Below are 27476 nucleotides of genomic sequence, written 5' to 3'. Positions count from 1 at the left end.
GACGAGCGCTGATTTTCACCAACCCCGTCCCAGTCTCTGCTTGTTGTCACCACCCAGTACTGAGACTGAGATTAGGACGCCCTTGTACAGAAACACTGGTATGGTAGTGAGAGGTCTAAAGTTTACTTTTCCAGGGAATGTGAATGATTACATAGTAAAATCTATCGCTGATACACCACTGCTGTGACTGGCTGTTGGCTAGTTTGACTTTGAGGCCTAAAATCTTGATCGTTCCCCTTCTGTATTGGCATGGCAATTATCCTTGGGTTTGTGCCTTGTCTGATGCTTGGAGGTGGATTCCACCATGTTGGTTTCAGATTTGTGATTACTGAGATGCGCACTACCTGATAAGATTAAGTAATGGTGGTGGGCTAATGCCAGGCCATAAACACTGCTGGCAAGTGGCAATATACCTAGTTGATGGGTACTGTTCAGTCCTAAAGACTGTCGCAGTTTCCGAAAGCAGTATGATCCACTAATTATTTATTCTGCATGAGAGCCACTAGTCATTCAGTATTTTGCTTGAGGACTTCTCTGTAGAACATTGTGACAAACTGCATCATGAACTGATGCTCTGTGGGTTTGTGCCTGCAATTCCCCATACCAGTTTAATTCATGCCTCTGACTATGGATTATCTGTGGGAAGAGAAAGGAAATATAAAACCATATGGCAATTATATCTATTTAAATAATACTGGGATTTCCGTTCATTTTTTTTAAAGCAAATAACTGAACTGAAACTAACTTTGGTTAAATCCTATTGCAGAACAGGCTGTGAGTAGAGGACAGAGACACTTGGAACAGTAAATTGCCATAGGCTACACACCATCAATCTTGAGGAAAGTTCCCAGTCTTAACATTCAGTGGTACTGGGTTAAATGCACTGAACAGCTTGCCGCTTCTAGGATTTGAAGTTACATACCCATAGCTCATCAACTCTGAAGCTCCTGACCTCACCTAAACTACTGTGGTGGACAATAGGCACAAGTGGAACATAAAGCACAGACAGTTATCAGGTCTGAATTGTCTACAGGATGTACATTCAGGTGGATATTCTGTTTTTATGACCATGAAAGTTTTTGTCCCAGTATTCTAAAACAAATCACTCACCGACTGCCGAACTGTGAACAAAAACTTTGTACGGTTCTTCCTGGGTCTAGTGCAGTATGACAAATATAGGTTCTCTTTGCTTACTGTCCACACACCCCGTCCCAACAATTATTTTTTCGTCACAGTTGCTCCCTTAGATGTGCTGCATATTGTAAAACTGAGCTATGCAGACGACAAACTCATTAGTACAATTCCTAATCCATCTTGAGTTAGCTGGTTTGAGGTGCTGAACCTGGGCCTCACACCTCTTGGCCAGGACAGGAAAAATTGATCAGGAGTGGGGAGAGAAAGGAAAAGGTGTGATTTAATTCGCTGGACAAAAAAAAATAACTTGTAGGGTGACCCATGATGTTGCAACTTTCCAACAGAAGTTGAATGCTTGTGAAAGTTAATCCTAAATACTATACTCTCATTTAGAAATTTGATTTTGGAAAGAGTTGCATGAACAGGCACTGTTTGTATAATTTTTGACAAGTCCATTTCAACAATTGATTTATTTTGACAAATACATTTCAACAATTGCCTTATTGATTTCACGTTTCTTGTTTTTAGGATAAAGTGATTGCTGTCAGCAAGTTGGAACCCAGTACTCTCAACCTGCTTACCCCATTCACAAATGTCAGTTGTGGGAAACAAAAACCGTTGGCAGATGGAGTCCACAGGATCAGAGTGGATTTCAAGGTAGAAAGATAAATGCTGGGGCTCCTGATTTGTTGCACAAACTACAGGAATTATGAGTTCTAAGAAAGGGAGGTTATAATTGAAGTATCTTTAATTTATCTTCTGCCCGCTGCTGACCACTTCTCATTTCTCATGAGCAGACATGTGGGCCGGAATTTTCCGGCCGTTCACACCAGTGGGATTCTCCAGTCCCACTGAAGTGAACGGGAGTTTTGGCTGAGTGCCAAATTCAACGCCCGTGCTTGCAGCGGCGGCGGGACACGAATGGCCAGAACTTTCCGGCCGTGCTTTCCTTCTGGCTCTATTTTATGCACTCTGAGTGGAATTTTTGAAGGTGACCTCACCGCGGCGGGATGGGCACGCCACGCAAACGGCTGTAAACATTGGCGTGACTGGAAGATCCCGCCGATGGCCAATGGTGAGCTGCCTCCGCCGCCAGAAAACACGGCACGGGCAAGCTGGAAAGTCCCATCCTCTGTTGCTGTGAAGCCAAGGTAAAGAGCACAGAATGTTGCCATGGCTGGACAGAGTGAAAGCAAATGAGTTAAACCATTTTTAGTCATCCGTTTAACACCATTCTTTTCTCAGATTCAGGCAGGCACTGGCATTCCATTCCTGTAAGGGGGTTAATGGAACTTCAAAGAGTTGACTTTCTCTTCATTCTTTTTATTCTACCCCTCATTCCCACTCCTTCCTGACTACTTTCTGATCCATGGATAGGTTGGTTCTCAAACTGACTGTAGGAATTTTTTATTCATCCATGTGCTGCCTACCCAAGTCCAATGCTTTAACATAAACTGAGCCTGTACCTATCTCTCTGAAGGGTAATGTGGAGGTACATTGTGAACTCGTGCCTGTATTTGTCCCAAAAGTAAGAAATAAAGTAAAATCACCAGGTTTTTGGGTATTCTCACCAGCCACCAGTGTAACTTCAATGGACGTTTGGCACAACTTACATTGATGCAATTTTATCTGGAGCTTCTGTCAAAGTTAAGGTAGCTGATTGTGATAAGTCCCTCCTTCCAAGAAAGTCCTTGCTGATTGGAATAGAGCGGGTCGTTGCCTGTTGCAAAATGTTATCCACCCGAAAGTATGATGTTCTTCCCAGCTTGCAAATTAGTTCCTCCTGATCGCATGGCATCACATTAGGTTTTGTGTGTGATCAAACCTGCTGCAGAGCATGAACAATATTCTCCTGTTGGAGAGGCTGTTTGTAATGATGTGATATTCCCAGTAGATATACTATAAGAAGCAACGGATTCAGAAAGCTGTTGAGTGCATTTGGTATTCAGAAGGGACTACTGAAGTTAGCAAATATAAGTTAATACCTTCAAGCTGCAACTGAAGCTACTCACCCCTGAGATAAACTGCATTTTGCTGTTTGTTTGCCTCCTGATATTGTTCTATTGATCTTGACAGGAGGACTGCGATGTGGAAAATGTGTGGGAGATGGGTGGACTTAGCATCCTTACCTCTGTACCCATCACTCCCAGGGTGGTCTGCTTCCTCTGTGCCAGCAGTGGACATGTCGAGGTATGGTTTCGCACTTGAGATCTTGCTCTTGCTCAAGATCAGGATGACCTCCATTTAATAGCAAGTTGCTTGTTGCATTTGGGGAAACAAATCCCTTTGTTTAAGCACAGCACAATACTTTTCTGAGTTTTAGAGGATTCTGACCAAAGCTTACTCAATAAAGTAACTTAAACTCTACCCCACACTGAGCTTGTAGGCATGTTTGAATGTAAGAGCAGAATTTGATTCTTGAAGTTACTGGGAGCGTAGGAAAACATGGAAAAAATTGTGATGAAGCATCAATGAAGTCTCAAAACCTAATGCATGTTGCACTGATCCTGTTGCAGCAAAATGATCAACTCCATGGTTGAAGCTCTGCACACAAGCTTCAGGTGATGTTACTGTCTGGGAGAGGGTTTGGTATTCTGTGGGCACTTTGCGATGGTCTGAATTGTGATGTGGAAAGTTAATTTTGCTTGGATGCTGCCTAATCATGAGGTTTGAACTTTTTCCCCCCACGTGTGCTGATCAGACATACAGGACCTTCCCTACTGCCAATGGACTGGCTCCAAAACATTTCCGACATGTCTATGAGTAGCCCTGAGGGGTGGGAAGATAGAAATAAGAGTTTGTATACACAACACATTTGGCCGCGCGCGCATTAGGGATTGTGACACTGTTACAAATCTGACAGACACAAGGGAACGATTATTACCCTTTCAAGAGTGTATAGTTTGCTGATTTTGTTTCCTTTTGCATTTTTGTTCGCAGTTTGTTTACTGTCAGGTGTGCTGTGAACCTTTCCACCTCTTCTGCCTGGAGGAGAATGAGCGACCCCTGGAGGAGCAGTGGGAGAACTGGTGTTGTCGACGCTGCAAGTTCTGCCACGTCTGTTGTCGACAGAATAAATCTTCAAAGGTAATGGTACTTGATAGTAAGCTGTGCATGAATATTTCAGATGGGCAAGTTGGGTTTGCACTCAATACTGGTGCAAAATTTATATTTGGGCCTGATCCAACATTAATGTGATATGAGCAGAATTGACCACAACTGAAAGATCTGAGCAGTATATGGCTGGCAGGATTCCAATCCCCCTCCCATGTACATGTCAGTGAATAACGAGAGAAATACATGTGTCTTGGGGATGGCTTTTCATAGAATTCTTACTTAAACAATAAACTCGAGGCAGGAAGGAATAAACTTCAGATACAACCTCAGATCTTCGCCTGTGTTCCTCTCTGTCCCCTGAGAGTTTTATAACAGGAGTTATGTGTCTGTAGAGTGGATTAACTCCCGTTGGAGTTTGATGTTACTGTACTTCTGGGAGAACTATCAGTCACTTTCTGTCTGCTCCTGGTTGCTGCTTGTATTCCTTTGTAAGGATGCATTTTCACCTCTTTCCAACCCCGTACTTTGGAGTGTTCAAAGCTGTCAGATTGACAGTGAAAGGAAAGCGGGCTTTCAAAGTTAGTATATGCTATTTCATAAAATACACATATTTTCTTCCCTTTTTAAGTTACCTGTTTAGTTTTTACTGGCCTTGAATGTCAGCTCTTTGGAAGGGACAAATGAATTACCTGTGTATCTGGGGTCAGTAATGCAGCTGCTAATGAGGTGAGTCTTAAAGGTGTCAGGTGCTAGGATTTTTCTGTTCACTTGGGGAGGTGCTTCTGCCCTGCTCCTTGTCCCTCGATTGTAGCCCAGTTGGGGATCCAGAGCTGGTGTGGAGGAATCACACATGCGTGTGGTGGAAAGGAATGATTTATCCTAATACTCCAAAATGCACTGCATGAATGCACTGCCCACCACCAGATGGATTTTATTTAAAAAAAACAGTAATTTAGTTGGATTCTTCATGTTTATCTGTTTTCATCATTTTTTGTTTTGAACAGTCTGCTAAAGGGTTCATCCCTTTGCCCCCTGTCAGTTCTGATTAAGGGTATGCACTTTAAGCTTAGTTGTCTGTTCTTTCACAGGCTGATGGACTTTGTGTAACATAAGCATTTCCTGTTCTTTGAATTACTCTCGGTAAATTCCAAAGTGAACTCTGCATTGTACAGGTTAAGAAAGGATTGGAATTGTGTTCAGGAGAATTTCCCCAAGGGAGGGAAAAAAATCCTAATGATCTGTTGAAGACTGGTCATCATAGTTTCAGTAAAATGCAATCTCTTAAAACATTTTCTTCTCCACAGCAGCTTCTTGAGTGTGGCAAGTGCCGAAATAGCTATCACCCAGAGTGCCTGGGACCAAACTACCCAACAAAACCAACCAAGAAAAAGAAAGTCTGGGTAAGGCTTTGTTTTCTCACGCTTAAATTCCACATATTAAAGGGAGGCAATGGCCTAGTGGTATTATCAGTAGATTATTAATACAGAAACTCAACTAATGATCAGGGGACCCAGATTTGAATCCCGCCACAGCAGATGGTTGAATTTGAATTCAATAAAAAAAAACAGGAATTAAGAATCTACTGATGACCTTGAAACTATTGTCGATTGTCAAGAAAAACCCATCTGGTTCACTAATGTCCTATAGGGAAGGAAATCACCTGTCCTTACCTGGTCTGGCCTACATGTGATTCCAGAGTCAGAGCAATGTGGTTGACTCAACTGCCCTCGGGCAATTAGGGATGGGCAATAATTATTTTTAAAAATTGTTTATTAGTGTCACAAGTAGGCTTATATTAACACTGCAATGAAGTTACTGTGAAAATCCCCTAGTCGCCACACTCCGGCGCCTGTTCGGATACACTGAGGGGGAATTTAGCATGGCCAATCCACCCTTCCAGCACATCTTTCGGACTGTGGGAGGAAACCGGAGTGCCCGGAGGAAACCCACGCCGTCACGGGGAAAACGTGGAAACTCCACACAAACAAGTGACCCAAACAGGAATCAAACCAAGGTCCCTGGTGCTGCGAGACAGCAGTGCTAACCACCGTGCTGGCCTTTATATATGCTGGCCAACCAGTGGCGCCCATGTCCCATGAATGAATTTAAAAAAAACTAAAAGCATCTCTGTTGATCACCCCTGCACCCATTTTAAGAGCACTCTTCCTGTCATTGGAGAACTATTAATGGAAAAAATAAACATATTGAACAAAATAAAATGACTGTTGGACAATATTTCAAAAAATGTTAATCAAATACACATTGCTAAATCAATATACTAATGTAATTGTCAAAACAGAACATTTAGGAACTGTTTAGTTGGTCTGGCAGTATCTGTGGAGAGAGAAACGGTTACCGTTTCAAGTTGATGACCTTTCCTCAGAACTGAGCTCATCATTTCTGGTATTTCTGTTTTTATTTCAGATTTCCAGCATCCAACGGTATTTTATTTTTGTAGTTCTTCATTACAGAATATGTACTGCAAGAATAATGTAGGCTGCCAGTGGGGAAATTCTTATTGAGAACTTTTAAATACATGAAAATGGCATTGAATTGACTCTCCCCTCACACATCATCATATAAAGATCCCGCCTTAAATCTCTGTGCATTTCTGTTCCCCCGTCAGGGGAAAAGGTCTCAACCAAGCTTTTCCCATGTTTGCAGATTTGGCATTGTGCTGTTCCTGCTTTGGGGGGGTTGTCTGTACATGAACAAGTTGAGGCCAAATTTTCCTTTGCAACTCCCAATAAGTTTCCTCCTAATATGTGGACAGGACCAAATCTACACCAAGGCCAGCATGGTGAAGCAACACATTGGTTCATGCACTATGCTTCTCAATAATAAGCACTCAGGGTGAGCTCCCTGACTTGCTTTGGGGATTCGGGGCAAATGTAGGTGACGTTTTCACTGAAGAAATGAGGTAAAAGGGTGAAGCAACTTACTTATTCTGAGTATGTCTGCCTGTCTTTCTTAGGTAAAGAACCAGGTATTTTCATCTTTTACGTATAGCCTGTTTATTGATAGAGATTGAGGATCAGAATGATCCGATTTTTAACACTAAGTAAATGGATTTTAAGTGAGTTAAAATTGGTCCAATCCCTCTGAAAGGGTCCTCCATTGTTGCACTGCTGGACTGGGCACAGGAAGAGAGACAGGTTACCTCTTCCATCATTTACTGTGAATATAACTATAGGTATATATTTATTACAATTATGAGGTTTATAAGTTTGTTACATTTTGGGACTGCCTTTAATTTCGGGTAAAATGAAGGAGGTCAAGTGACCTGTGCTGACTTCTGCCTGACAACATGTCTGGGTGACGGCTGTTAAAGATTAAAAGTCCAGATTGTTTTACAGGGAAGAAGATGCAAAATATTCTCACTTGCAGGTAGTGGCAAGGGCAGCTGTGATGCAGACTGAGTCAAGTCCCAGAGAAGTCTTAAAACTGTCAGGTTGTAAAAGGGTATACTTAGAACTGTCCATTTAACTCCTGGAAAAGGATTGAATTTGGGTCTAAAAAAAGGAATAATCAACATTTCTACCTGGAAGCAAGGCCTATGTGAAAACTAGAAATCTGAACTGAAAATAGAAAACGTTTAAAATGCACAACAAGCTGACCAGGATTTGAAAGGTGAACCAACATTTTGATTTGGACATTTCATCAGGATAGAATGACATCTGATGAAATTAGCGTCTGAAACATCAACCTGTTTGTGTTTCTTTGAGATGGTGGCTGGACTGCCTTTGATTTTCTGTTCTAATTTGAAGCCACCGTAACGTATTCTAATAAAGATCTCCTGTGCTGTAGATCTGTACAAAGTGTGTGCGATGCAAGAGTTGTGGAGCCACAACGCCAGGGAAGGGCTGGGATGCACAGTGGTCTCATGATTTTTCTTTATGCCATGAATGTGCAAAGCTCTTTGATAAAGGTAAGTACACAGATGTATTTTGTTCATAGCGTAATTGGTACCTAGGAGTGATTACAAGGCAGCAATTAAGGGGTTCAGGAAATGTCTTGAACTGTGAAGTGCAGATTTTAAAAATATATAATTGCTCACAGTAAGTCAGATGATATGTTATTTCATGAGGATAGGGATGTCGTACTTTGTAATGCACAATATGTAATTCTGTTCCTGTGTGAAGCTGTATCCTTTCGAGGCCATAACTGCTGTCAGTTTAAGGCTGACTTTAATTTTCATTCAGGTTAGAACCATGGGCCCAGATTTTATGGCGTGTCTTTCCTGGTGGGTGCAGTGAGCCATTTAAATCGCCAGTTCAGCGGAACTCTAATATCCCGCTGGGGGTGAAGGGCAGTAAAATCCTGATCATGGTCTTTTTAACAATATGGTTAGTAAGGTCTGTTGGGGAGTGTTCACGGGCATTCTGGTTCTTGTATCATTCAGGGTAGAAAGCTTGGTGGTGAAAATTAGCAAGAAAGGGGATCCAACTTTTGCACTCTGCGATAAGGATTTATTCCTAAACTCAAACCCCCGCCTTCCTTCTTGTTGCTATTTATAAGAGTCAAGCGAATCCCGAGTTAATGCAAACCAGCTGCACCCAATTAAATGCAATAAATAGTCCTGTACATTACCACTTTGTTTTTTAATACATTTTTTTAATGTCACAAAATTTCACGAGAGATGGATAGGAAATATCTCATATTAAAAATGAGCTATATAGATAAATGTGCAGGTGACAGGTAGTGTAATAAGACATATGAGCCCTGAAGTTGATCTTCAAATGACAGGAGAAACTTGGTGACATCGTAATGGGTGCCAGATAGTAACCATAACATGATATATCCTCACATAACCAGTGTTCAGCATTCAAATTTCTACCTACCAGAGATCCAGCAGTTTGGGAGAGTCTTCCATTGGAGGCATAAGTATTGGCTCTGGAATTCCATGCAGGCACAAACTCTTCCCTTCTCCTTCCTTCCTTGTTGACTCCTTTCTGGGGTCTGGTTCAGTGGGTGCTGTTCATTTTTCTGTCCTTTGCCCATATGTGGGTCTCAATAAGACATAGGAGCAGAATTAGGCCACTCGGCCCATTGACTCTGCTCTGCCATTCAATCATGGCTGATATTTTTCTCATCCCCATTCTCCTGCCTTTTCCCCAAAGCCTCTGATCCCCTTATTAATCAAGAACACATCTATCTCTGTCTTAAAGACACTCAATGACCTGGCCTCCACAGCCTTCTGCGGCAAAGAGTTCCACAAATTCACCATTTTTTTGGCTGAAGAAATTCCTCTTCATCTCTGTTTTAAAGGATCATCCCTTTAGCCTGAAGTTGTGCTACTGTGTGAAGGTTCTAGTTTTTCCTGCGAGTGGAAACATCCTCTCCATGTCCACTCTATCCAGGCCTCGCAGTATCCTGTAAGTTTCAATAAGATCCCCCCTCATCCTTCTAAACTCCAACGAGTTCAGACCCAGAGTTCTCAACCGTTCCTCATACGACAAGCTCTTCATTCCAGGGATCATTCTGGTGAACGTCCTTTCCAAGGCCAGCACATCCTTCCTTAGATACGGAGCCCAAAACTGCTCACAATACTCCAAATGGGGTCTGACCAGAGCCTAATACGGCCTCAGAAGTACATCCCTGTGAGCTAGCTAGACTATTCCATGGCAGAGGAATCATGCATATGTCTGATCCTACCCTTCCTAGTGGATCAGTCTTGTGTTGGGATGGCGGGGATTTATTTATTCATTCATAGGATGCAGGCACTGTTGATTGCCCTTGAGAAGGTGGTGATGAGCTACCTTCTTGAACTGCTGCAGTCCACGTTAGGATGGGATGGATAGCAAACGGAACACCTCCAGGCCTCTTCCAGTATAGATGTGTTGTGACCACTTGTTGTGCCACTATTGTCTAATGAGCTGAGCTAACTGCAGAGAATAAGGATTGAGACCCTCCTGGGCCAATTGCTTAATAAGTTTCACAACACCAGGTTAAAGTCCAACAGATTTATTTGATAGCAAATACCATAAGCTTTCGGAGCACTGCTCCTTCGTCAGATGGAGTGGAAATGTCCACACCAATTGCTTAAGGCAGATATTCATTGTCTAAACCATTTGAGCAATTAGGAGGTCTTTGTTGACTTCTTTTAAATTGGCATCAGTTTGTGTTATTGTCTTGTGCACTAATTAAACTGTTATGTGATTATAATGTCACTATTATAAAAATTGTTGTTCATCAGGAGATAACTTGTGGCGAGCATTACAGGAGCAGAAAAGCAGAATGGGTATGGTGGAGAACACTTAAGTCTATCCTGTTCATGGTGAAACTATGTAGCACTATTCGCAGGTCCACAGACTTGCCTGTGTAATAAGTAAATCAAGTTTGGATTTAATTACATGGAACTTATTTAGGGATTTTAAATTTGCCCATGAAAATCCACATTGCAGCTATTGTGTTTGTCCTGAGTCTGTCAGTGGCTTGTGCAGTAACCCGTTCACCTGGCTGATTAGCCTCTGTTATGTATGCTGTACTGCATTGTATGTATCTAAGTAGGTCGGGGAGTAGAGTATCAGCCCACTTTAATAAAATTATATACAAAACATGTGTCAACAGTGCTGAGGTGATCAGGAACGCTGTGAAAGGACACCAGCTGTGTTGATGTAAATTGTTGTTTATTTTTAGGAAACTTCTGCCCGCTGTGTGACAAGTGCTACGATGATGACGATTATGAGAGCAAGATGATGCAGTGTGGAAAATGTGATCGTTGGGTTCATGCGAAGTGTGAAAGCTTGTCAGGTATTTTTAAATGCAGGATATGTTTTGCATTTGAAACCTGACAGTCCATTAAGGAGATGCTGGCTAACATGTTGTTGTTTGGTTCTCATTTTGTTTGTACAGGCCTTCTAGCTTAATTACCTAAAGTATAAATGCATAATCTGCTACTTATCATAAAACTCTCAAATTCTTGTTTAGCTTGTTACACTCATGTGATCCCAACCTGCCTAAAATCTGGCCCATTTGAGGTTACAATCCCTAATATTTTTATTCTAACATTAACAATCTTCCAAACAAATACTTTGTACTTGCTTTCTCATCGCTGTCCAATTTGTTCGACTCTTATCCTGAAGATGTTAGCTTTTGCTGGGGTCTAACAGCTCTTTACGCTTTAAATAAATTACACTTTCAAAGGGAATAAGTTTTTAATTTCAGAAGCCATGTAATTTATATTTAAACAGGGTTAGTTGCATGAGATTATTCCCCAGTGTTGATTTGTGCATGTTTCTTGGTTCTAACTCTCTCTGTCCACCATTCTGTGCAATGCATTGCCTGTTCTTGTTGGGTAAGGACTATGGATCCAAAACAGATCGATGGAGTTATGATACAGATCAGCAATGATCTACGTGAATGCTGGAACAGGCTTGAGGAGCTGAATGACCTCCTGTTCCTGTATAGAATTTCTTCTTCAAATATTTAGAACTGATTTTCTCTCAAGGCGAAAAAGATGATGGTTGTGTTTCAAATTTTAATCAGAGCTCAGCTTACAAAGCTACGATGATTATTATGAGGAGGAGGGGGGAGCTTCACAGATGTCACTTGTTTGTTTTGGGGGGGTGATTCTACCCATCAACCATTTTGCCATTGGATGCTGATCGTGAGCCCGTTCAGCCTTGATTGTAGATGAACAGATTGAAATAATTTGGTTGTTAATTTCAATATTGTAGTGGACAGTATAACCCTGCCTTGGGTGAGCTGACCATTCACGTTTTATAGCCTGAAAAAGTGTCCTAACATGAATTCCGTGACAGTGGTGGATGGTACATGCACAGGAACCGGTTTAGTGAGTACTGGTCAGAATTGAATAGATGCTGGGCTTGCATTCAACTTGCAATGCATGTGATCCATCTCACCCATCTCACCCTATTCCTTTCTGTTCTGCAGCATTATTATTTTAATGAGAACTTTCCCTTTTTTTGTGAGTGGCTTTATGCACCCCTCTACCCCACCCCTCGCCTCCTTAGGCCTCCAAGGCCCAAGCCATGTGTAACAAGATTCAGGGACTTGTCCATTGTGACAGTCCAGCTGATTTTCCCTGCCTCGCATTTGTAATACATGATGGATCTGATTGAGTAGAGTCTGCTTCATAGATCATAGATGATACCCTACAGTGCAGAAAGAGGCCATCTGGCCCATCGAGTCTGCACCGACCACAATCCCACCCAGGCCCTACCCCCATATCCCCACACATTTATCCACTAATCCCTCTAACCTACACATCTTAGGACACCAAGGGGCAATTTTTAGCATGGCCAATCAACCTAACCCGCACATCTTTGGACTGTGGGAGGAAACCGGAGCACCCGGAGGAAACCCACGCAGACAAGGAGAATATGCAAACTCCACACAGACAGTGACCCAAGCCGGGAATCGAACTCAGGTCCCTGGAGCTGTGAAGCAGCAGTGCTAACCACTGTGCTACCGTGCAGCCCGATCATAGAGTCCTACAGTGCAGAAGGAGGCCATGCGGCCCATTGAGTCTGCACCGACCACAATCCCACCCAGACCCTATCCGCACAACCCTATCCATGCATATACCCTAGCTCGTCCCCCTGACACGAAGGGGCAATTTAGCATGGCCAGCACACCTAACCCGCACATCTTTGGACTGTGGGAGGAAACCGGAGCACCCGGAGGAAACCCACACAGACACAGGGAGAATGTGCAAACTCCACACAGACAGTGACCCAAGCTGGGAATCGAACTCCCGGGTCCCTGGCATTGTGAGGCAGCAGTGCTAACCACTGTGCCACCATGCCAACCCATTCAATAAAAGGGAGGTTAGCACAGGAAAGCCGCCACTTTGTAGCGCTGTGGGTAGCTTCAGTATTTTGCACCCATTCCCTCACACTGCTGTGTTCTTGTGTACAGAGAAGGATTAAAATCATTACCATGAAAAATATGTTTTCATAAAGACTGTTGTATCAAACTCAGAAAATAATGGCTTCCCAGCCATGAAACGTTTACCTTTGTTTTTACCTTCTTCCAGATGAGATGTATGAGATCTTGTCAAATCTTCCGGAAAGTGTGGCATACACGTGTATAAATTGTACAGAGCAACATCCTGCAGAATGGCGGCTGGCGCTAGGCAAGGAACTTCAAATCTCTTTAAAGCAAGTCCTGACTGCACTGCTAAACTCTAGGACTACAAGCCACTTGTTACGCTACAGGCAGGTGAGTGAGCTGCTGCTTCATCACAGTGTCAAAGCATTGTGACGGTATATTTTATATTGTTGGAAATACAGGCATGTGTCTTTCATCATGCATTAAATTATATTCATGTTGTTAAATGTCAACCCATTTATTTTGCATGTGGCCCTCATGCAATGACTGCTACTCATAATGTTAAATGTCAGTTGCATTGTTAAAACTGGCTCCTTTATTTTAACAGCAAAATTACCAAGTGAGCTCTTCAAGAGCCTTATTTGCTTGAGAAATACATCAGAATATTTTGAGAAAATTGTTGCATTTCTCCCACCGAGTATGACGTAACATATCCTACATTTTATATAGAGTGAAAGTGCAACATTGAATAAATTGCGAATAAACATTGAATTGAATAAGTACGATAGAGTGAATGCTAAAAAAAAAGTTTCTTGATAATGCATTTAAAAAAGGAAGCCCAACTTAGGCATTTTTTCAAAAGCATCTTTTGTGTGTGTCGTAAGGTTCTCTGTGCAAAACATCATCTTGGAACGAACGTGGTGGACAATTCACCAGCTTCATGATGTTTGGCAAAATTATTTTGTAATGAACAGTGTACCCAAGAATCTGAAGTCCGATTTTCCTGTCCCTCCGCCCATCATGCAGTTTGTTAATTTCTTGTTGAAGGTATTGATTTGCCGTATGCAATTTCACCGATCACCACCGTGCAGTCTTTAGGTCAAGCATCCATTCATGGTGCACACCTAGCCATTGAGTCCCTGTAGATATTTAATATGGAGGGCATCTGGGTCCCACATGCACTTTACAACAGAAATAACTGGATATCATTCAGAGACAGCAATCCAGCTGTGAATTCCTTTTACTCCTTCTCTGTTATGGAGGTGCTCAAGACCATTTGTAGTAATTACCCAGCCTCCTGCTGGCTGATGTTAGTGTAGATTGGGAATAAAGCCGAGGTCCTTCCTGATCTGTCTCAGTGTTGGCTTAGGTCAGTTGGTAGTACTCCAGCTTAGTGAGGTTGAAGTTTGTGTATTCAAGACACCCACTTCAGAAATTGAACACACATCGAGACTACACTGGCGGATGTGTCATGTTTTGGATGAAAGGTTAAACTGAGGCCTTGTCTGCCTGTCCGAATGGATGTAAGTTGTTCTATGGCACAATTCGATTAAGAGCGAGCAGAACCAGTATTCCTTCCTTGATTAACTGGTCATTTATCTCATTACTGTTTGTGAGATATTGGCTTTGTGCAATTTTACTTTTGTATTATCTACATTGCAACAGTGATGCTGCAACAAAAGTGAATGTCACTGGGTTGCTCTGAGGGCATGGAAGGCGAGTTGTACCATTTAACGTTTGATTCTTTGTCCCCGAAGAAATTACCTTGACTCCACTGAGTTTGTTTCAGAATTTACTGGTAGTGATCAGGAGTTTACAGAATGTAATTATGAATGTTGGGCCAGATACACAAAACACTGCATCACTGATTCCCTCAAACATCTAACTATGTTGCCCACCTCATGGGAATTGAAATGTTGCATTGTTTGTGACACAAGGCTAATTGATTTCACTTCTTTTATTTTTCTTAAAAAAAGTAAATCTGGGGCGGCACAGTGGCACACTGCTGCCTCACAGCGCCAGGGACCCAGGTTCAATTCCGGCCCCGGGTCACTGTCTGGAGTTTGCACGTTCTCCCCGTGTCTGGTTGGGTTTCCTCCGGGTGTTCCGGTTTCCTCCCACAGTCCAAAGATGTGCGGGTTAGGTTGATTGGCCATGCTAAATTGACCCTTAGTGTCAGGGGAATTAGCAGAGTAAATATGTGGGGTTATGGGAATAGGGCCTGGGTGGGATTGTGGTCGGTACAGACTCACTGGGCCGATGGCCTCCTGCACTGTAGGGAGTCTATGTAAAATGGTGGTTGTGATGGTATGAAGATTTGCAGAAAATGCACGCTTTGCAATGAGTAATTGGAGAGCAGCAGTCTGAGTTGGAATGTAAGAGCACGAGAGGGGAATTTAGCTCCTCGAGTCTGTTCCTTATTCAGTGACATGGGGGATGACGTGACTAACTCCATACATCTGCCTTTATCATCATTTACTGGCATTTGATTGGAATTATGAATTTGGATTATGCTGAAGAGCTCACAGTTGTTGATGTGGATGAGTGCTTTAATTGCCTGAATTAGTTAGCTAGGTTTTAAATGTTCATAAACCTAAAGTTGCGGAGGCTGTTGGGAGGTGTGAGAAGTGATGTAGCTGAATCCTAATTTCTCTCTTGCCAGGCAGCCAAACCACCTGATTTAGATCCAGAGACGGAGGAAGCTGTCTCAGCTCGCAGCTCACCAGAAGGTCCTGATCCTCCAGTTCTTATAGAGGTGAACCAGCAGGATGAGCAACCTCTTGATCTGGAAGGTGTAAAGAGGAAGATGGAGCAGGAGAGATACCACTCAGTGGTAAGGTTGCCATTTATTTTACCCACCTAGATTTGCTAGAAATATGTTTTGACTAAGGTGTAACCCACAAGGAAAAATCTTAGGCCACCTGTAAATTCAGCATTGCGAAATCTCTGCAGCATGAGTCATTCTCTCCTCTCTGTATATAATTAAAGTATGCTATCTGTTGGCAAATGCTTTGATGTCTGATTATCTACTGTTGTGTGTTCAGCTGGAGTTCAGCGATGACATTGTGAAGATCATCCAAACAGCGATGAATTGTGATGGAGGGCAGCCCGAAAACAAAAAAGCCAATAGCATGGTCAAGGCGTTCTTTATACGGGTAGGTGAAAAAAAGAGGGCAGTTTATCTGCAGTTTGCCGTGCCCCTTGTTTTATCTCGAGACTAGGTTAATGCTGCGGTATTATAATTGTAAGATAGTCAGGCTGCGAAAATCCTGTCTCCTGGCAACCGGCAACAACTGTCGAAAGCTAATCACAGCAACTAAATTGTGCTTTCTGTTGCTGAGCAATCAAATGTTCCATCTCAGACTTAATTTTTTTGGCGAGAATATTTCAGCACTTTTAAAAAAAAATTTAGATCCAGCCATCCTTCAGAGTTTTAAGTTTTAAAATTGAAATGTACCATTTATGACCGGATTTTTTTTTTGGTTCCTGGAGCAGGAAATTTACACGCTCTTAGCTGTTTGCATGATGCACTAATCTAGCAGGATCACAAAGGGAGAAAAATGGGATTGGGGGGGGGGGGGGGGGGGGGGTGGCAACAATTAAGAGCATAACATATCTTCACATAATTCTGACGCTGCCTTATAGTTGAGTTCTTGCACAGCCTTCTATCTCACAGTACTTGTATCTATTTCCTCTGTAGCAAATGGAGCGATTCTTCCCATGGTTTCGTGTGAAGGAGTCCAAGTTCTGGGAGCCCAACAAGGTCACCCCAAAGTGAGTATTGTAAATGTGTAGAATTGGTTTTATAAAGAGATTTGAGGCTACAAATATAACTCTTAGGTGAACATTTTGGAGTTTTCAGTTGTGCCTTTGGAGACAGAACGTGAGATCTGGACAAAAGAATCTCAATTGGACCTGTTAAAAGAGTTTGGGTTCTCAGTCGGGGCAAGAATACAGACTTGAATCTCAATCGGAATATGAATCAATATCTAAATCCAGCTTGGGGACATGGAGATGTAAACTTACCAGAAGCTTAATTGGATAATAACTTAAGAGCTGAATTGACACAAAGATATGCTGAAAGGCTAAGATGATGTAGATAGAATGGGAGGAGACCCATGTGATGTATTAACGTCAACACTGATTAGTTGGGCTGAATGGCCTGTTTATGTGCTGTATATTCTATGTACATCAGGGACTGGGGATGGCATACCTGGATCTTATTTGAGACAGGTACGAGAAGGCAATTGAAATCTGTCTGCGCTGATTGAGAGTCACACAGACTCGAAATGTTAACTCTTTCTCTCTCCACAGATGCTGCTGAGTCTTTCCAGCATTTCCTGTTTTTATTTGAAACCTGTCTGGGGCAGGAATGCGTGTCTGTATCTTAATATGGGTCAGACTGGGAAATTGTTGTCATAATTGGGCATTTTGAGAACTGACCTGAGTCTTGCATCAGGCTGAGGACTGAAATGGAGGTTGGAATTTCATTCAGAGAGGAATGCATTTCTGAATTCCAGTGCGGCACAGCAATGGAGATTGGCTAGTCCATGAGAGGCAGGCAGGAATGCAGATTTGAATTGGGTTCAGGAATGCTGATTTCAGTCTAAGCTGCTGGCTGGTTTGGAATACTGTGATAAATCTTCAAACACTATTTCACCATTGTGCTGAAAACCTTTGCTCAATTTTAGGGGAATGGAACTTTTTGCGGTTCCTCTGAATATTTGAGTTTCTAGCATTTTCTTACCTTTCCGTTTCGTGATGGAAAATGCTTTTTATATAAAGACTGCGGGTGTGGTCTTATCTGCCGTTCACGCCACGCTCTCACTGCGGCAAAGTCGGGGAATTTGGCGGCCAGCCGAACCTCCTCTCACTGTGGCGGGATGGGAAAATCCCACTCACTGGCATGAAGGTTGTTTAATGCAGTGCTGTTCTTTATCGCCGTTGTAAATGTGGATATGATTCGTTGGAGTGGAAGAGCGGATCACAACATTAGAACACTTGCCTCTGGGTATCCCTATATTTAGCAATACTTTGCAGCATGACAAACTTCCATTGTGTTAGTAATGGACAGTAATGAGAAAAACAACTTATATGTTGGTCTAATTTCTTGAGCATTCTGTTTTTTGTGTTTTGCCAAATAATACAGTGGAACCCTGATTTAACACGCCCCGATTTAGCGCGAATTTGGATATAACACGATGAATCATTAGACCCTTTTTTTCTCCGCTAATAATTGGCAAATTTAGCGTGACCCCGATTTAGCACGACCCCGCTTTTTTCGCGACCCTGCTTTTATATACCCCAACCATCGCGTTATAACGGGGTCGCACTGTATTTTTTTCAGAACAGCATCTCCCTTCAGTATCTCCAGCCGTAATTTAGTTGTGCTCTTGCCCCATGTAATCTTTACCTGTCCAATATCTAAAAAATTCACAGCATATCGAGTGATGGAACAGAAAACCCTGGTTGCTGTATTTCAGCTTACTAGTTTTATCCCATCCTCCTGCGATCTTCCTGGACTTTGGAAGGCAATAGAATAAATACTTTACTAAACTGTGGCTTAGGCTTTAATTGCCTGGCAGATTTATTTAACCGTAATTGGATAAGTGAGCATTAGCAACTATGCTCACAATAGCTGGAAGCTTAACTACCTTCCCTCAAGGTAGTTTTAAATAATGCAAAGCCACTTGTGTTTCACACACTGAACTCTATTGCACATTATTAACCTTAAATGGTGGGCCTTTCAATTGTCCACAGTCTTTGGCCTATCTCCTCTCCTATTTCTGTGTAGACATCCAGACTTAACTCTGTACAAAAATGATTAGGAGAGCTGCCAATCAAACCATATTATGTAGCTTAACCCACCAAATGCCTCTACTTGAATGACTTGCCCCCTAATTCAGATATATGATGCAGGTACTATATCTGGCCATATATAAGCATGAGCTGGACCAATTTATAAGGAAATCTGTATACCTGGCCAGTAAAGTGAAGTACTGAAAGTTGTCAGTGAAGCTATACCACAGAGTGAATCCATGCCTCGGGGGAAAATGAAGTGAAGGAAAATGAGGAAATAGGATAAGTCCTCTACAGGTTGTAATACCATGGATTCTGCCCAAAAATGGGGCGACACGGTGGCACAGTGGTTAGCACTGCTGCCTCACAGCACTAGGAACCCGGGTTCGATTCCCGGCTGGGTCACTGTCTGTGCGGAGTCTGCATGTTCTCCCCGTGTCTGCGTGGGTTTCCTCCAGGTGCTCCGGTTTCCTCCCACAGTCCGAAAGACGTGCTAGTTAGTTGTATTGGCCAGGCTAAATTCTCCCTTAGTGTACCCAAACAGTGTGGCGACTAGGGGATTTTCACAGTAACTGCTTTGCAGTGTTAATGTAAGCCTACTTGTGATGAATAAATAAACTTTAAACAAAGTCTCTCCCCTGAGATTTTCTGTTGTTTTTCAACCTGTATTTGATTATCTGTCCTACCTTCCCAGCTGGACACTTTTACCTTAATGTCCCAGACTTCATGCAGACAGAAGAATTTGGTTAAATTCTTCAGTGGAGCATATTTTCTTACTCTCCGTACCCTGCTGTGTTTCAGTAGTGGAATGCTGCCCAATGCTGTGTTGCCACCATCATCAGATCACAACTATGCTCAGTGGCAAGAGAGGGAGGAGAGCACTCGCACCGAACAGCCAGCACTCACCAAGAAGATCATACCCGCACCACAACCAAAAGGACCTGGAGATCCTGATTCGCCAGTGCCTCTGCCCCCACCACCCCTTGCAATAACAGCAGGTATGATCAAAGTATTAAACCAAACAACTGTGCTGTTTTATCTCTGTGTGAAAAGGGAATCGAGGGATATGGAACAAAGGCGGGCAAAAAAGAGTTAGAAGTATAAATCAGCCACAATCTTGCATGAATTATGAAACGAGCTTAAAAGGCTGAATGAGCTCATCCCAATCCTCTGACTTCAGTGCGTCGGGGGGGGGGGGGGGGGGGGGGGGGGGGCGGGCGGGGGGCTGCTGCTCGGTGTTGTTCAGGGATCTTGGCTCTGGACAGTCGGATACCTCGGGCAGCTTGTGTCAACATCAGGAATTTCCAGTGCAAAATACAGATTCTGGAAATCTAAAACAAAAGCTGAAAACTTTGGAGACACTCAGTGGGCCAGGCAATATTTGTGGAGGCAGAAAAGCCAGTGTTTTGATCAGAAACCTTTCCTTGGAACTGAAAGGTACAATTTTACACATGAACAGAAGAAGGGAAAAGGACCGAAAACACAACAATCACATGTGCAGGCGAAGAAATAGAAATGATCTGTAAAGTCCATTTGTGGGAAATAGTGGACGATTAAACAGCAGAAATAGTATTTACATAAGATTAAGGAGGCCCAACAGATGAAAGAAGTAAAAAGCCAAACAAAATGATTGTGTGAGCAGCTAACGGAGATACTGAATGAGGGAAAGGAAAGTCGAATGGAAATCACAAAAAACAGGCAAAGTGGAACAGAGTAACCTAAGGGTTTAGTAAGGTTAAAAAGTAGATCTGTTTCCTGGTGGTGGTTCCCTACAACCCGCTCCTCCCCCACCATCATCTCCAGAAATACCAAGCACTCTGCCTGAATCGCCAACACTAGTCAGACAGAAAATGGGATATGGCATAACTGTTGCTAAAGTTAATAAAAGCAAATTCAGAGTGAGAGTGAGAAGATTAGGTGGTGTTCCTTAAACTTCTTATTGAACTAATTGGAATAAAGACATAGATCAGAGTGGAATTGGAGGGGAAGAGTTGAAGTGACAGGTAACTCGGGGGTCACACTTTCAGGCAGAAGGAAGGTGTCTCGCAAAGCCGTCGCCCATTCTGTGCATAACCTCCCCAGCACAGAGGATGCTGGCTAGCGAGCAAAAGGTGGTTTACCTGCTTGGAGGAAGTTCCATGTAAATCGCTACCTCATCCGGAAACCCTGGACACTGGTGTGGGAGGAGGTAAATAGGCAGTTTTACAATTTCTGCTACTTGCTTGGTAAATTACATGGGGAAGGAAAGCAGGTGGTAAGAAGAAGAGTGAACCAAGCTCATAATACAAGTTGCATTCGTATTGCACCATTAACATAGTGAAACATCTGAATCATAGGAGGCATCACAGGCGTGATTATCAAACAAACTAAAACACTGAGTCGCATGAGGCATTAGGTCAGATGCTTAAAGACTTGGTCAAAGAGATGAATATTAAAGAGTGTATTAAAGGAGGAGAGAGAGATACAGGTTTAGGGAGGGAATTTGGGGTTGAACCGTACAAGTGCAGAGATCTTGGAGGGTTGTAGGACTGGTGGAGATCACAGAGGTAGGGTGGAGCGAGGCCGTGGAGAGATCTGAAAAGTGAGGATCAGATTCAGTTTGAGGCATTGCTGGATCAGAAGTCTGTGCAAGTCAGATAGCATGAGGGATGAAGGAACAGTCATGGAAGGAACACATGCTTTGGAATGCTGTGAGTGGAGGAGAGGATGTATTTGGTGAAGGCAGGAGTGGTGTGAGTCGATATGTTGAATTAGGTTGGTTGAGTGAAAGGTAAGGATTCCTAGAGGGAGGAGAATGAGTGAAGGAAATGGATGAGACTTGAGAATCCTGTTGTTTAGAATGAATTGGAATCCTGGGTTGAGGAAAAGGTGGTATCATCTGAGTAAATACAAAGCATTTCTTAGCCTTGCCGATGTGCTGATGTCAATTTCTTATTAAACTAAGCTTGGTCTTAAACACCTGGATATATGTGCAAATTATAAATTTTAATTTGCGTGCATTGTTTTACAGTTAATTGCGACAAAATTCAAATCAGGCAGCCTATTCACAAATTTTCTGTAGAAACATTTTAGAATATTCCACAAATGTACGTTCATCAGGAGTACCTGTTGGGATTTAGATACAGGGACCAAGAAGACTCAATAAAATTAATGATTGTAAAATCGATTTGAGGCCCACTGAACCCACTGCTCGTCACCCTCCACCTGCCCATAGCATTCAGCAGCCTCCCAGCTTCGTTCAAGGGGAGCACATTTGTAAAACATATTTTCACAAACAGAAGGCTGCGTATTCGTTAATCAGTATCTGTTTAAAATCTTTTAAAAATGTTTTTATATTGGCCACTATATCATAGAATCATACAGTGTAGACAGAGGCCACAAGACCGATTGAGACTGCACTGACCACAATCCCACCCAGACCCTATCCCCATAGCCCTATGTGTTTACCCTAGCTAGTCCTCTTGACACTAAGGGGCAATTTAGCGTGGCCAATCAACTTAACTCACACATCTTTGGAGAGTGGGAGGAAACCGGAGCACCCGGAGGAAACCCACGCAGACACGGGGAGAACGTGCAAACTCCACACAAGACAGTGCTCCAAGGCTGGAATTGAACCCGGGATCCTGGCGCTGTGAGGCAGCAGTGCTAACCACTGTGCCACCGTGCCCCCCAATGTTGAAGATCTGAGGAAACCTTCAGGGTTTCCACTGATCACCTGCTGAAGCTACAACAGTCGATCCAGCAATCCCCACTGTAAAGAATACTGGCGAATCTTCTGATGGAGTTCAACATTTTTATAAGTAGGAGGAGCATACTAGCTGTTAATCCACTTGTCTTTTTAATTTTTCAACTCACTATTTCAAATTATTTTCATAAGTGTTTTCGGGACAATTTCATCGAACTATACGTTCTAGAGCCAACCAGGGAGCAGACTATCCTAGCCCTGGTCATGCGCATTAATACAAGGTTGATCAATAACCTGATGATGAAGGAGCCTCTAGGTCACAGCGATCATAACACGATAGCTTTGTATATTCAATTTGGAATTTCACATTCAATTTGAAATAGAGAAGTGTAGGGCCACGACTTGTGTTTTGAAGGTAACTATGAGAGTATGAAGGCAGAGCTGGCTAAAGCGAATTGGGAAAATAAGCTAAAAGTTAACAAGTATAATTGCTCAGAAAAGGTTTATCCCAGTGAGAAAAAAAAGGCTCTTTGAGGAGGAGGCACCATTCATGGCTAAATAAGGAAGTTAAGGATAGTATTAAACTGAAAGAAGCACTGTGCAAACCTGCCAAGATTTGTGGTAGGTTGAAAGGTTAGACAGATTTTAGGAACCTGTATAAATGACTAAAAAGATAATAAAGAGGCAGAAAGCAGAGCATGAGAGAAAGCTAGCTCATAATAGAAAATAGTTAGTACATTTTTCTATTAGTATTTGAATAAGAAAAGAGTAACTAAAGCTCGTGTAGATCCTCTGGAGAGTGAGCCTGGGAAATTGGTAATGGAAATAGCAGAGAAGTTGAACAGGTTGTTTCTGTCTGTATCCACGGTGGCACAGTGGTCAGCACTGCTGCCTCACAGCACTGGGGATCCAGGTTCGATTCCCGACTTGGGTCACTGTCTGTGCAGAGTTTGCACGTTCTCCCCATGTTTGCTTGGGTTTCCTCCGGGTGCTCCGGTTTCCTCCCACACTCAAAGATATGCTGGTTAGGTGCATTAGCCATGCTAAACTCTCAGTGTATCCAAACAGGCGTGTGGCAACTAGGGGATTTTCACAGTAACTTCATTGCAGTGTTGATGTAAGCCTACTTGTGGCAAATAAATAAACTTTAACTTTAGATTCTTGAAAATCAAGTTGTGATAGGGAAGGATGAACCTAATACGATTGCCATCACCAGAGAAAGAATGGTAGGAAAGCTATGACCTAAAGGTTGACAAGTCCTCTGGATTGGATGGCCTGCATCCTAGGGTGTTAAAAGAAGTTGCAGCATATATAGCAATATATATTTCTTAGATTCTGGAAAGGTTCCAGCGGATCGGAAAATAACGATATGGCACCTTTATTCAAGAAAGGGATGAGGCAGAAAGTAGAATATTATAGGCCAGTTAGCCTAATGTCTGTCATAGGGAAAGTGTTAGAATTCATTATTAAGGAGGTTATAGTAGGATACCTAGATAATCACGATTTGATCAAACTGGGCCAACAGGGCTTAATTGTGCTTAACTAATCAGTTTTTTGACAGAGTAACATTCAAGGTGGATAAAGGGGAACCGGTAGATATGATGTTCTTAGTTCTTTGTTCTTAAAAGGCATTTGGTAAGGTACCACATCAAAGGTTGTGACACAAGATAAGAGCATGTGGTGTAGGAGGTAACATGTTAGCATGGATGAAAGATTGGTTGGCTAACTGGAAGCAGAGAATCGGGATAAATGAGTCTTTTCAGATTGGCTAGCTGTAATTACTGGAGCTTCACAGGGATCAGTGCTGGATCCTGAACTATTTACAATCTACATCAATGAAATGGATGAAGGGAATGAATGTGTGGTAGCTAAATTTGCCAATGACACCAAGATAGGTAGAAAAGTAAGCTGTCAAGAAGAAGTAAAGGGATATTGGCAGGTTAATGAGCAGGCAAAATTTGGCAGATGGAATATAACATGGGTCAATGTGAACTTGTCCACTTTGGCAGGAAAAGTAGAAAAGCACTATACCAGTACAGAGGGATCTGGGTGTCCTGGTACATGAATCACAAAGTTAGTATGCAGGTCACAGCAAGTGATTAGCATGGCAAATGAATGTTGGTGTTTATTGCAAGAGGAATGGAATATAAGGAAGTTTTGCTGCATCTATGCAGACCCTTTGTGAGACCACATCCGGTGTACTGTTGTGTGCAGCTTATTTAAAAAATGATATAATGGCCAGAATTTTCCAGCTGTTCGTGCTGGCAGAATCAATCCTCTCTTCCGGCCAACAAGGCACTTCCTCTTCGGGTGTCCCGGCGGCATGAGGTGCAGTCAATGGGAAATCCCATCGACAGCAGCGGGACCAGAAGATCCCGCTGTCGGGGCGGCCAGAAAATCCCCTCCCAATAGATTTAGAAGCAGTTCAGAGTAGGTTCACTTGACCCATTCTTGGGATATGGAGCCAGAGGCCAGAATTTTCCGGCTGTTCATGCCGGTGGGATTCTCTGGTCCCGCTGCAGTGAACGGAGATTTGGCTGAGCACCAAATCCTCCGCCCTTGCTTGCAGCGGCAGCAGGGTATGAACGGCCGGAAAATTCCGGCCAAAGGGTTTTACAGCACAAAAGGACGGCACGGTAGCACAGTGGTTAGCACTGCTGCTTCACAGCTCCAGGGACCTGGGTTCGATTCCCGGCTCGGGTCACTGTCTGTGTGGAGTCTGCACATTCTCCTCGTGTCTGCGTGGGTTTCCTACAGGTGCTCCGGTTTCCTCCCACAGTTCAAAGATGTGCGGGTAAGGTTGATTGGCCATGCTAAAAAAAAAAATTGCCCCTTAGTGTCCTGAGATGCGTAGGTTAGAGGGATTAGCGGGTAAAATATGTGGGGGTAGGGCCTGGGTGAGATTGTGGTCGGTGCAGACTCGATGGGCAGAATGGCCTCTTTCTGCACTGTAGGGTTCTATGGTTCTATTCAGGGGTTGTCTTATGAAGTAACGTTAAATATGTTAGGCCCATACCCATTGGAGTTTAGGAAAATGAGTGGTGATTGTTATAATCCAGGTCAGAAACACCAAGGTCTTTTATGAAGTCAGCCTACTCCGTACGTTTTGCACTTTGAATTTGGCGTGGGTAAGCATAAGATGTTTCACTTCAGGTATGATTCAAATGACCCACTAGGGAGCTTTTATCAAACAAAGTTTAATTAAGAATATAATTAACACATAGAAAGAAAATTAGCAATAACTTTTACCAATTATAAACAAGAAAAAAAACCCACCATGATATTGTATAAATCTTAACAACTAAAGATGTTCCAACACCACAAACCTCCTTATAAACATCTGTCCCAGATTTAGCATAGAAAATAAGAATGCTGGAACTTAGTCCTTTGGGTGGAGACTTGGAACTCTGACTTCCCAACCGAGTAACTTCCAGCAGACCTCGAGATAGAGCCACTGCTGGCCTTTAGCTTTTAGCCAGCAAGCTACTTCAAGAGACAGAGGCAATCCTTGCCTCTCGTTACTCGCTGGCAAACCAACAATAGCAGAATTTTCACTCCAGAGAGAGAGGCAAGAAAGACTGTAGTCCAAACAGCTCCTAACTAACCAGTAACAAAACTGAAAATGAAACAACTCTTGGGAGAGGAAAAGAAAACTGTGCCACCTGACCTGTCAATCAGTCTTCCCACAACACTTCAAAAAGGGTCGTAAAGTTGCAGAGAGTGCATCAGGCCCAGATTAAAAATAAACAAAACCCCATTTAAACCCTGTGAGCAGCAATAAAAGATGCCACTACCGACTTCACGGTGCCAGTAACAAACAAAAACAGGCATACTTACAAACTGCAGAGAACATGATTAAAAATACATTTCTTAAAGGCACAGTTGTGTCACATGATCTTATTGAAACATATAAGATTCTGAGGGGGCCTGACAGGGTGTTTCCTCTTGAGGGGGAGACAAAAACTAGGGGACATAGTTTAAAAGGGCACTTAGTGTGTGGAATTCTCTTTCCCGAAAGTAGTGGAAGCTGCGTTTATTCAAGGCTGAGTTGGATAGATTTTTGTTAGGCAAGGGTGTCGAGAATTAAGGAGGAACAGGCAGGAAAGTGAAGCTGAGACATCAAACAGATCAGCCGTGATGGGACAGGCTTGAAGGGCCTACTCCTGCTTCTATGTTCTTATATCATCTTTTGCTAGATCCTCAACTAAAGGGCTGTGATTTTGGATTCATGAGATACGGTGCTAATTTTCTTATAAGGCACAAAGGAATTTAACCCCCCCACCCCATGGTGAGTTTGGTAGCAAGGAGTGGCATTTATGGTAGAGTGGTGCCTCCAGTCAGCGGAGGAAAGCTACGTGGACGGCCTCTTCACTACGTTGCCCTCAGTGGGAAATTAACGTCTACTGTAGGGCCTCATTCTGCCCCCATTAAAGTTAGTTTTTTTTAATCAGTCACAAGTAAGGCTTACATTAACACTGCAATGAAGTTACTGTGAAATTCCTCTAGTCACCTTAGTCCGGTGCCTGTTTGGGTCAATGTACCTAACCAGCATGTCTTTCGGACTGTGGAAGGAAACCCATGCAGACACGGGGAGAACATGCAAACTCCACACAGACAGTGACCCAAACCGGGAATTGAACCTGGGTCCCTGGCGCTGTGAAGCAGCAGTGTTAACCACTGTGCCACCCACTCTGCTACCGTGCCACCCATTGGTATTTACCCAGCAGTGTGCTCATCATGTAGGATGCATGACAAACATTCTTGTACTTGCTGGCTCCCAGGGGCTCCCTCATTCAAAGGTACTCAGTACCTGATTGAGAGACCCAGCTTCAGGAGTGGGAGAGGTTGATAGCCATCTAGCTGTTGACCCCACCCAGTTCACCTACTCTCCTGTCATCTCCTTGCTCACTGTCAGTCACCTGGGGCCTGGGATCCACTGACAATACTGAGCCTTGAGTGGGCTCCTTACCAGCAGCAGCTCCCACCCCCTCAGTGGCATTGCCGT

The 27476-nt window shown here is 43.0% G+C and overlaps 1 protein-coding gene across 2 annotated transcripts in view; it reads left to right on the top strand.

Moving 5' to 3' along the window:
- Nucleotides 1-27476, top strand: part of kmt2a (lysine (K)-specific methyltransferase 2A) — a 157892-nt gene that overhangs the window by 73974 nt on the left and 56442 nt on the right. Inside the window, exons 9-19 of one of the 2 annotated variants that reach the window (XM_078199059.1) lie at nucleotides 1663-1791; nucleotides 3211-3324; nucleotides 4075-4221; nucleotides 5499-5591; nucleotides 7999-8119; nucleotides 10831-10944; nucleotides 13193-13377; nucleotides 15650-15820; nucleotides 16032-16142; nucleotides 16688-16761; nucleotides 19588-19784. In XM_078199059.1, the coding sequence (XP_078055185.1) occupies nucleotides 1663-1791; nucleotides 3211-3324; nucleotides 4075-4221; nucleotides 5499-5591; nucleotides 7999-8119; nucleotides 10831-10944; nucleotides 13193-13377; nucleotides 15650-15820; nucleotides 16032-16142; nucleotides 16688-16761; nucleotides 19588-19784 (1456 nt within the window). Of the gene's footprint in view, nucleotides 1-1662; nucleotides 1792-3210; nucleotides 3325-4074; nucleotides 4222-5495; nucleotides 5592-7998; nucleotides 8120-10830; nucleotides 10945-13192; nucleotides 13378-15649; nucleotides 15821-16031; nucleotides 16143-16687; nucleotides 16762-19587; nucleotides 19785-27476 lie in introns of both variants that reach the window. The other variant, XM_078199058.1, reaches the window with a different exon arrangement.

The sequence above is a fragment of the Mustelus asterias genome, chromosome 27, assembly GCF_964213995.1.
Source record: "Mustelus asterias chromosome 27, sMusAst1.hap1.1, whole genome shotgun sequence".
Classification (NCBI taxonomy): Eukaryota; Metazoa; Chordata; class Chondrichthyes; order Carcharhiniformes; family Triakidae; genus Mustelus; species Mustelus asterias.
The sequence above is the reverse complement of the archived record's forward strand: the minus strand, read 5'-3'. Positions and strand labels throughout refer to the sequence as shown.